This window comes from Electrona antarctica (genome assembly GCF_951216825.1).
Source record: "Electrona antarctica genome assembly, chromosome: 10".
In the NCBI taxonomy this organism is placed as follows: Eukaryota; Metazoa; Chordata; class Actinopteri; order Myctophiformes; family Myctophidae; genus Electrona; species Electrona antarctica.
In genome coordinates this window covers 21,852,660-21,863,683 of record NC_136791.1, presented here as the reverse complement: position 1 = coordinate 21,863,683, position 11,024 = coordinate 21,852,660, and the positions used below count along the sequence as shown (strand labels likewise).

Sequence of the window (11,024 nt, the reverse complement as noted above, 5' to 3'; positions counted from 1 at the left end):
TTTTGGTTCCCGCAATGGTATGTAACTGAAAGCGCTCATTCTCAATATGAATATGTGTTATGGCCTGAATATAGGGACTAGACAGAATTCTAAAGCAGAAGAGGCGGCAAGAAAACGCAGAGAGCAGGTGACCGAGTGTCTCTTCCTGGTTTTTGAACAGCTGGTGGATGGAAATGACGCTCGCGCACCGCTTCAACTTGCTTCGTTTTTTTGCTAGTCTCGTGTTACTAGACTGTTGCCTCTCGCCATCTTCAAATACTTCCATCATACAGTCTGGAGCAACAGAAGTTCTATCATGAGTAAAATATAAAGCAGAGGTGGAGCCTCCTCCCCAGTCGCGCAAATTTATCCTAATTATAAATAGAAATAATCTAAGCATATATAGCTTATTGCTTAACAGAAAAGGAAAAAAAAAAAGAAAGCTATTTTAAAATATATTTTTGTGAACGGAAATGGCAGCTTCCTTACTCTGATTTGGATTTCGGGAGGTGTAGTTCCAGGCTATATAGCATTCGGAGATTGTGGAATAGTTGAGACTATTTTTTTTCCAAAGGTGCCATTCTGGTTTCTGGGTGTCAGTGACGACGACTACGTGGGGGCTGTGGGGCTCGAGCCCCCTTGATGATTTTAGGGGATTTCTAGTAGTTGTATACAATCGTGCCGCTCTCTGTTTTCCTCACTGTCCGGGGCGGGGGGTGGTGGGGGGTGGACCGCGTTGCCTGTCCCCCACATGCAGATCAGGCATTGAAATGCTAATCTGGGTGCTTAACCTGCCAGGTAGGTATGTGTGTGAGGAGCTGATCACAGTCACAGATAGAGGGAAAGTGTTATATTTGGCCTATTATTTATGCTATATATTATTGACCGCGTCTGTGTCACAGTCACAGACATTGCGCACACAAGAGAGGGAGAGAGAGGGGTGCTGCGTGTTAAAAAATAAATAGGCTACTCATCTTTGTGTTCTGTTTCACCTTATTGCAGAGTGACCGTCACAGGGAAAAGAAACAAGGGGTTTAGAAGCGAAAAAGTCCGTTGTGGAGAAAAGGAACTATAGCCTATGCACTCCTCACAGAGTGATTAGACTACTAATGAGTGAGTGACAGGTGATGCCACTTTTGGAGCGTGGCTGAGGAGAGAGTGAGACAGAACCTGCCGAGGCGGACGGGACTATAGCCTGCAATCATGGCATTTAAACATGCTCTTCTGTTTATAAACTAAACACTGTGACGTTTAAAAAGTGTTACAAATAAGTGTTAGGCTTGAGTTTAGTGTGAAACGAAAAAAGAAAAGACAACAATTTTTTTTTCTCCGGGGGGGGGGGGGGGAAAGAAAAACACCCATGCTTGTCCTGAAAAGACGAGACCATAATCAAGAGAATATTAAGAGCAATAGGAAATCTAATCTGTTACATCTAAATATCACCTGGGCCAACACGAGACAAACAGACGTGTAGTTCCTCCACTTTGTCCCCAGATGGGGCACTTTCCTAACATTCCGTCCAGTTTCAGTATGTCTGAAATGTATAAACAATATGTATACATATGTTTATTAAACATATACTACTATTAGTCAAAAGTAAAAAATAAGTGATTAACATGTAGGTTCTTGGTATTTTAGTGGTTTAGTATAATTTTACTCAAGTGTTTATGCCACAAGTTTAGTGCTTTAGCATATGGTTCGTCCACAAAGTAACAGTTTTTGTATTGACTTGTGTTTTCGTTTGAAATGTACCCATTCTGCATACTATTCAATCAATCTACTTTATTTGTAGGCCTACTTTTGCTGAAGTGATTGATTGAATACTTTAACAATTTGCAGAATAAGCACAGGAAAGTACAGTTCGATACAAGGTCTGCTAAGAGGATTTAAAAAACTAACAAACAAGAAAGCACTACGGCCATTGGGGTCCTTCATTTTCAATTCATCTGAACAGTTAATGATCTACAATTATAGTAGCCTACTATGCAAAAATGTATTTATACATCATATAAACTGTTGTTAGAAATCTAAATAAATCAAACTCAGCAGACCAGGGAGACAACAATTAAGCCACTAGCCTGGCATGGCCAGACTAATATCACTATATCTCCCAGGGATCCCCCCCCCCCCCCCCCGCTGTAAAATCAATGTTAATTTAACTCTGAGAGTGTACAAATGGAACCCATTCCATTTGTACAGCCTCAGGTTACTCATTTGGTTCCAAACTATCATTTAGTTGGGGACCCCCACTAATATCACTATCTCCCAGGGATTTTCACCCCTGGCAGATTTCGTCTGGTTTCCAGGCTACAACAAGCCACGCCAAGCGAGCTATAGCTCCCTTGGAGGAGCAATGAAGAAGTTGCGGCTGGCTCCTTTGCAGGGTCGTTACAATAGCCTATAGCCCTATAAGACAGTGGTTCCCAAACCTTTCATGTCAAGGACCCCCAAATTGATACTAATTAGCCCACGCAGGCCCGGCGCCAGGATGAAATGACCGAGGGGTCAATTGAGATTTTTGCTGACGTGTTGATTTAGCAACACAATATTATTGTGTTGCTAAATGATAGCACTGCTAAATGATAGCACTGCCCCACCGGGGGGTCTGGGGGGGCTTGCACTAGCCTGGCTAATAAGCCAGACTAATATCACACAACACTGCTGGTAGGCAACTTTTTTTTGCCAACGGCTGATTCGGTCTGGTTTATTAACCAGGCTAGGCTTGCACCCCTGGGCTCCAGATTTTATTTTAAATTTGCGATGAAAATGCTTCAATCTGGTGCACTTTGAGATAAAAATGAAGAGGCTAGATCTATAAAGAACTCACATTAGATTATTATCATCTTTTTAATTGCAGGGCAAGCACACATGCATTTTTTAAATTAAATATATATGAATTAAAAAGTAAAATGTAAAGTAATGGTACACGTACACATTTAAATTTCAATGCAAAGATTTGTATTTTCTTATTGGCATGAGAAACATACGTTTGCATTGTCAAAGCATACAATAATAAAAACGGTTAAAGCGCAAATAACATGCATTTTAAAACTGCTTTTAATATTTAATATCATATTGTCTATGTCCCTCAAAGTTATTTCTAATGGTTTGTGCCTTAATCACAACTCTGATATGTCATTTCTTTCTGGACTTTGAAAGCAGTTTTAGCTGCAGTACCACAATGTCCTGAGGTGGTGGGGGTGCTGATATGCATATTATTTAATATTTTAGTCATTATAATACTGATAATACTGATGCTAGATAAACCCAGGCTTGTTTCCATGGTTGCACTTGTTCTGGTTCTGAGTTCATCGAGAAACTCCACAAGCGTGCTGTGTGATTTCAACAAAACAGTCACAGTATCCAGGTGTCCAGTCCAGGCGTTGATCCAGTAGGCGTTTAAGCTTTTCCCCTTTATAGGTACCGAGACGACTCGCCCCTTTTCCAACTCGCCCTCGCGAAAAGTGAAGACGGCTCGCCACAGAATTTCGAAAAGTGAAGACGTGGAGACAGGTGGATTTTTTAAAATGACTCAAATCATGAAGGCAGCGTGCAATTTACGTGGAATCTTTCGGCTACTATTGTGAATCAGTGGACCATGACAGCTTAAACACAACTCTTCTTTACTTTCAAAACTCAGAGTCAATAATAAGGCAAAGCAACATCATCACACATCATGTTGTATGTATGTCAAGACTGAAGGGGCGACCGCTCTTCCCGTTGGGGCGACCGCTCTTCCCATTGAGGCGACCGATCTTCGCCGTTTTGGGCGAGTTGGAAAAGGGGCGAGCCGTCTCGTATTCCTTACAGCGAGTAGACAGTAGAGCGAGTCTCTCTCGCTCTACTCGCTGTAAGCACTGGACCAGGGCTAAGCTCAGGGCAGCCGCCATGCCGCCGCATTGGGGAGAAAGCCCACTGTAGCTGCACAGTATAAAGGGAATACGAGACGGCTCGCCCCTTTTCCAACTCGCCCAAAGCGGCGAAGATCGGTCGCCTCAACGGGAAGAGCGGTTGCCCCAACGGGAAGAGCGGTCGCCCCAACGCGCGGAGAATTCGCCCCCAAAAGTCTGGAGAATTCGCCCAAAAGTCCGGAGAAGTCGCCCCAAATTCTGTGGCGAGCCGTCTTCACTTTTCGAAATTCTGTGGCGAGCCGTCTTCACTTTTCGCGGGGGCGAGTTGGAAAAGGGGCGAGACGACCTGGTACCGCTGTAAGCACTGGACCAGGGCTACCCTGAGCTCAGCCTCGTCCTCTGCTACAAGCTCGACACTGTAGGGCCCGGCCACGGCTGCCTCTGGCTCTGGTGGCATCTCGTCAGGGCTTGGTGATGGTGAGGATATCCCGCTGCTGGTGATGCGGGTGTCCTGTGCCAGGGCAGGCAGGATCGGCAACTCAGCGGCAGCTGGTGGAGTCTTCGTGGAGCCGGCAGCGGCTGTTGGCATCTTGAAGAATTGTAGCGTTCTCTGGCCCTCGATGAGTCTCTTTTTAGTTGGCGGAGGCATGTTGTCTGTCTGTCGATAAGCTATAGTCTCTGGTTCCCAGCTGTGTATTCCTCCTTTATTCAGTGTAGGCTACCTGGCAGGTATTGGACATGAAGACAATGCCCCACATTTGCATATCTATAGAGGGAAGAGGCGCACGATTTCGTTGGCTGGCACATAGGAGGCTCACCTACACCAGTTGTTAAGTCTAGGGGTGTATTTGTCAGACATTTATTTTACAACTGGCTTTGTTAGTCTGTCTGTCTGTCTGTACAAAAATGAGCACGGTTGCTATGGTCACCCAGTTCACACGGGTGTGATTTCATTACGTCAGACATTACGTCAGACCACAGCTGATCAGTCTATATAAGACCTTACACCACTCAGTTCACACGGGTGTGATTTTTTTGTCTTATATATTAAGTTAAGGTCGTTTTATAATATTAATATTGCCATTATTACAAACCCAAAAAAATTGAAAGAAATATGCAGCAGCTCACTGGCCACTCAAATCCACTGAGCAAATGCTGCAAATTATATCAATCACTGGCACTGCCAAATATAAAACCAATCCAGAACACAAGGTAATTGAATATGTTATTATTGACATTATTACAAACTAAAAAAAGGAAAATGAGGAGGGAAAGGTAAAAAATCTAAATAAATGTTCAGCAGCTCAGTGGCCACCCTTATCCACTGTATGAGCAAATGCTGCAACTTATATCAATCAATTTGCCAAATATAAAACCAATCCAGAACACAAAGTAAATTTATATTTTATTATTGACATTTTTACAAACAAATAAATAGGCTAGTTACAGTAGCTGCCCACTTAAGCACCCTGACCACTGCGACAATGACATTAGCACTATAGCACCCCTCCCCACCTATAGGCCTAGGTGAGAAATGTCGTTTTTCCAGTCCGCGGGCTGCCCGCGGACCACCCATTTGAAAATATATGCCAGCGACCCCCATGAGAGAAGATTTTTACGGCTCTAGCAGTGATTCTCAAACCGTTTAATTTCAAGGACCCCCAGTTTGACATGCGTTAGAACTACGGACCCCCATTTAATGGCCTTTTCTATCTCCGGGACCCTCATTTATATTGTAAAATCAATGTTAATCTAACTTTGAGATGGTTCCATTTGTACACACTCAGATCAAGTTACAGACCCAAGGGTCCATTTTGGTTCCAAACTATCATTTAGCTGCATGGGGACCCCCTGGAACTCCCTCAAGGACCCCTGGGGGACCCCGGACCGCACTTTGAGAATCACTGATATAATTAAGGGGGGGGGGGACTTTCTACATTGTGGTATTGCCACTTTTATGTGTAAATTAAAAAGAAAATCTGTGGAATGAATCGCATCACTGTTTGGTACTCTTTATCCCCCCCTGCCCCCCCTACTTCCAGGGTGTCGCCATGGTAACGGGCAGTCAGGTGACTGTCTGCAGACAGGGCAGTTAGGCAACATGGCTGCTGCTATGCTGTCACAATGAGAGACCAGAAAAACACCACACAAATACACATTTAACACGTTTATTTCCACGTCGTCGTGTGACCACGGACGGTGTGTGCCGCGGGACATCCAAGGTGACTATTTTTTTTTTTTACCATATCAACTGTTAGCATTTTAACATCATTCTGACGTTGTAGGCTAGTTTAGCAACAACAAGCCATTAGCACGATGGTTTACTAGTGACTAGTTGTTGCTGTAAATATATAGCCGAGTAAACGATAACAACAGGCTGTAATAAACGACAGTCAGTGTCGCTATCCGACAAGAACAGATGTACAAGCTGCTGTGAGCTTGTGCATCTTGTTCGGTTGGAACAAGGAAGGAAGCCCTTGCTTTGAGTCAGTCGGTGTGCCTTGATGTCTACTCTACTCTCGCAAGAGTTGACAGACAGTATGTCTGTCATGCTGATGTGAAAGCCTGTTGCTATAGACCAGTGGTTCCCAAACTTCCATGTCAAGGACTCCCAAATTGACCCCCATTTGAAGAGATATGCCAGGTATGCCCATAAGAGAAGATTGTCATTGCTTTAGCAGTTATTCTCAACCCGTTTAATTTCAAGGACCCTCAGTTTGACATGCATTAGTCTACGGACCCCTTTTTAATGGCATTTATCTCTAACCACAATTTATATTGTAAAATCAATGTCAATTTAACTCTGAGAGTGTACAAATGGAACCAAATGGACCCTAAAGGGTCCATTTGTAACTATCTGTAACCTTGGGAACCACTGTTCTACTCTGCTCTCTGTACTGTATATTGATGTGAAAGCCTGTTGCTGTAGACCAGGGGTTTTCAACCCTTTTCACACCAAAGGTCCGTTATTTGTTCGCCATTTGAGCCACGGACCACCATTTGATGAGATTTATTTAGCCTCTCACTCAGACTCAAAACTAAAGAATATTTTGTTGTCGTTGAATAACATTTTGTCCACAATTCCATGCTGTATTGATGTTGGTACTATTAGGAGAGAATAGATAACAGGCAAACGTTGATCAAAATGACAAGGTTCTCAACCTTTTTTCACCAAGTACCACCTCAGAAAATATTTGGCTCTCCACGTACCGCTATTATGAGTGACTTAGGTTACAATACAGTTACAGTTAGTAGCATACCGTACACCTATCCCATCCCAATTATCTTAATTGTGTAGACTTCACTTCTTGTAAATTAAGTAATGCAGATTGTTTAACAATAATTTAACTCTTATATCTTATCGTTGACAAAGTTATAGGCACCCCTGAATACCTGACACATAATGTCAACTGGAACCTAGCCTAAGATTTAGACTCCTGTAGATTATTTATCGAAAATCTTTTATTTGTCAGAATTGATAAATAATCTACAAGAGTCTAAATCTTAGGCTAAAATGGAACCTACCCTCGGTGTTACACAGGCTTTTATTACATGGAACCAACATGGACATGGGTCCATAATTTAATTGGCTCCATTTGACCTGCAAGAATCCATTTACTTAAGTACAATTTTGGGGCAGAGTATTTCCAATTTTCAGTACTTTTACTTCTATTCCACTAAATCTCAGAGACACCTATTGTACTTTTACTCCACTGCAATTATTTGAAAACTTTAGTCACAAAACGGATATTTAGCCACTTCAGCCCTATATACATTTTGGCCATTTGAGTTGATCTACAAGCTCACAATATGAGCTTGTAGATCTGCTATTTTCAAAAGAGTTTTTGAAATGGAACATTCTGCATAATGAGTACTTTCCACTTTTGGTACTTTATTAAGTATTTTGTTTGTTTATTTTAACTTATAAAACATTTAAAAATGTTTCACAAAGTCAATAGAAAATGTGAAGGAGAGAATGCCTAAATACCCTCCAGGTGCTTAAGAATTGGCATTCTCCATGAACATCTGTACATTCACAGGACAAAAACTACATCAACATTGAAAATGCAGATCATGATCTATTACAAATAAAAACACATCACACAGAGGAGAAAAGAAATATGGACAAAATAACAAGAAAATAAAACGGCAGAACAAATCACAATAAAATCAAAGTCACAATACAGGTTAAATTGGCAGACCGTAAGGGAAGTATTTGGTGGTTAAGACTAAGAGAAGTGATTTTAGAACCTTCTTGAATTGGTAATTGCCAATTGCCATAGATGTAAAGGGAAAGGCAGAGAATTCCATATTTTAGACCCCCTGAAGCCTATATTAAACTGAGTTTGAGGGCCTTTGGAGGTACGTTTGAAGTACATTTTGATACCAACATTTTTGTACTTTTTACTTGTGTAAAAAATGTATTCCGGACTTAATCAATAATATCAACGCTGTATATATGATTTCAGATGAGTAAGGCAGCGGGCGGCGGCATGGCGAACGGCCCCGGTCAGAGTGACAGCCATGTGGGGAGAGAGACTCAGGTCTGGGAGAGGCCCTGGAGTCTGGAGGAGATGAGACAGAGCAGTGCTACCTGGTCCCTGGCTGCAGATTCTGGGGTAAGACAGGGCAGTGCTACCTGGTCCCTGGCTGCAGATTCTGGGGTAAGACAGGGCAGTGCTACCTGGTCCCTGGCTGCAGATTCTGGGGTAAGACAGGGCAGTGCTACCTGGTTCCTGGCTGCAGATTCTGGGGTAAGACAGCAGTGCTACCTGGTCCCTGGCTGCAGATTATGGGGTAAGACAGCAGTGCTACCTGGTCCCTGGCTGCAGATTCTGGGGTAAGACAGGGCAGTGCTACCTGGTTCCTGGCTGCAGATTCTGGGGTAAGACAGCAGTGCTACCTGGTCCCTGGCTGCAGATTCTGGGGTAAGACAGCAGTGCTACCTGGTCCCTGGCTGCAGATTCTGGGGTAAGGCAGAAAGAAGAAACCGGGTCTATGAAAACAACACATAGAGCGTTGCAGTCCCGCCCCCTTTCAGAACGACAAGTGGCCCAGGAAATAATTCATTTTCTCCATAGGCTGTTCAAAAAGTATTTACAGTATTTAAAGACGTGGCGGACAAAGCCAACTCGAGTTGTGACAAATCATGACAATAAACGCAATGTTTTGGGCCGATCAAATAATTAGTAAGAAGAAAAACAGAACAATAAGTTTTACCCTGCCTTTTCTTTCTTTCTATTTTGTGTAGGTCAAAAAATACCGATTTGCTCAGACACATATGATGTAAATTCTCGTTTCATTGTCAATGGCATTTAATGTTTGTTGTTGGGACAAAAATCTACACTATAGCTGAATATACGAGGGGCTAGCGCCCCTCAAAAAGCCAATCCTTTTGAATGTTTTTTGAAACATTTTAACAACACAAATCGGGATCCCTTGCACAACATATTTTTAGATGGGGGGGGGGGGAGGGGGGTCGCTTATAATAAGCAGACATGACAACACTGAAAACGACTGTATTTGGACCGTTACGATCCAGGATTATGGTCCTTCGTTGTTTGGTCCACAATGCCTTTTACTGTCTGTCAGTGACCCCCACATTCATATGGCCGTGGACCCCCATTAAAAAATACAAGAGTTGTGGTGTTAAAATTATTCAAAGCGTTTCCCAATGTTTAAATATTTCTCAAAAAAAGCAGATGTAGGAATTGATTGGTTTAGTTTTGATGGGGAACCCCGTTCCCTGTTTTTTCTTTTTTCTTTTTTTTACAGTTTCCCACCTGTGATGGTAATGGTATAGCAAGTTATAGCCCCCAAATAATTGCCTAAACATAAGGCTGCATAGATAGACGTCACGTGGGCTTTGATCCAGAAAAGGTTGGGAACAACTGCTCGAGCACCAGTGGTCTTGGCATGAATGAACTGCCTCCTTCCTTCCATCATCTTCAAGAATGTCCCTTCTGGAGAGGCCCATGTAATGAGCTCTGCAACGCTCGTAATTACATTAAAGCATGCTACTGTAAGCTAGCTAACGTCATCCACATGAATAGACAAGCTGCCCCCAACCCCCGCTAAGGGGCAGCTTGTCATAATTATAACTCCACTGCACGAAATGTATGTATCCGAGTTGTATAAAACAGAAGTACCCTGGACTATAAAATAAGTTAGGTATTTTTGGTATGGAAATCCACGCTGTTATTTAACTAAGTATTCTATATCACAAGTGTGTGGCATTCGTAAGTCGTAACAAACCAAACCACTTGAAAATCCCTCGAGAATTCAGTGACTTATGATGGTTTGAATAGTGGAGAGACCTGCTGCTGCAGTAGTCAATACATGCATTATGAGTTATGACAAAAAATGATAACGAGCACCTTATTGCGCAGGCTTATCGAGCCCACTATCGAGCATTTTCTATTATTTTGTGGAAAGACAGGAGACGTGAATAAATTCTGAACAGAACCAGTATTCTTTTTACTGGGGCCTTCAAATACAGTAGCCTACTTTTCTAAAAAAAAAAACAATTGACCTTTTTACTGAAAAATAATATTGAAGAAACTGTTAACTTGTTAATGTGTGTACACTAGTCACTTTAACTTTGTTTAGCACTGGTTGGTACTAGGTATCAATACACTTTTAGACCGACATGTTTGTGCCAGCATGGGGGATTAGATTTATTTCTTGATCGTTTAAACATGTTGTCATGGGCCGCTATGCTCGATAACAGGCTTGATAAGCCCAAAGCTTATTGATACCGGGTACTCGATAAGCAGGTTTCGTTCTGATGACATTTTAACAGTGGAAAGACCTGCTGCTTCAGTAGACAATACATACATGGGGTATCATGGGGCATACGATGCACTAAAAGGCACAACTTGACCCAACTAATATGGTATAATAGGAAGCATCACTCATCATAGCTTAGTTTCTATTTACTTTTAGTTTTCATCGGTGGGAGAAAAAAAAAAGGTAGTCGACGAACACTTTTGGTCATAGTTTTAGTCGACGAACTCAACACTTCATCATTAATGATCAGTGATGTAAATAGGTTTTCAATGTAATGAGTCAGGGATGGTCTTTTAGATGAGTCCCGGAGACATTTTATGAGTCCCACTTCAACGACGTTAGGAGTCATATTTTGCCATTTTTACAAATTCAGCATTTAACTCCAATTTCATGTGGTTATATTCA

The 11,024-nt window shown here is 42.2% G+C and overlaps 1 protein-coding gene across 6 annotated transcripts in view; it reads left to right on the top strand.

The window, feature by feature from the left end:
* Positions 1 to 5,884: 5,884 nt before the first annotated feature.
* The window catches only part of washc2c (WASH complex subunit 2C), a 38,963-nt gene continuing 33,823 nt past the window's right edge, over positions 5,885 to 11,024 (top strand). For 5 of the 6 annotated variants that reach the window (XM_079512250.1, XM_079512248.1, XM_079512251.1 and 2 more), the window contains exons 1-2: positions 5,885 to 6,052; positions 8,300 to 8,449. In XM_079512250.1, coding sequence (XP_079368376.1) covers positions 8,300 to 8,449 — 150 coding nt within the window. In that variant the 5' untranslated portion in view covers positions 5,885 to 6,052. Of the gene's footprint in view, positions 6,053 to 8,299; positions 8,450 to 8,772; positions 8,802 to 11,024 lie in introns of those variants that run through there. The other variant, XM_079512252.1, reaches the window with a different exon arrangement.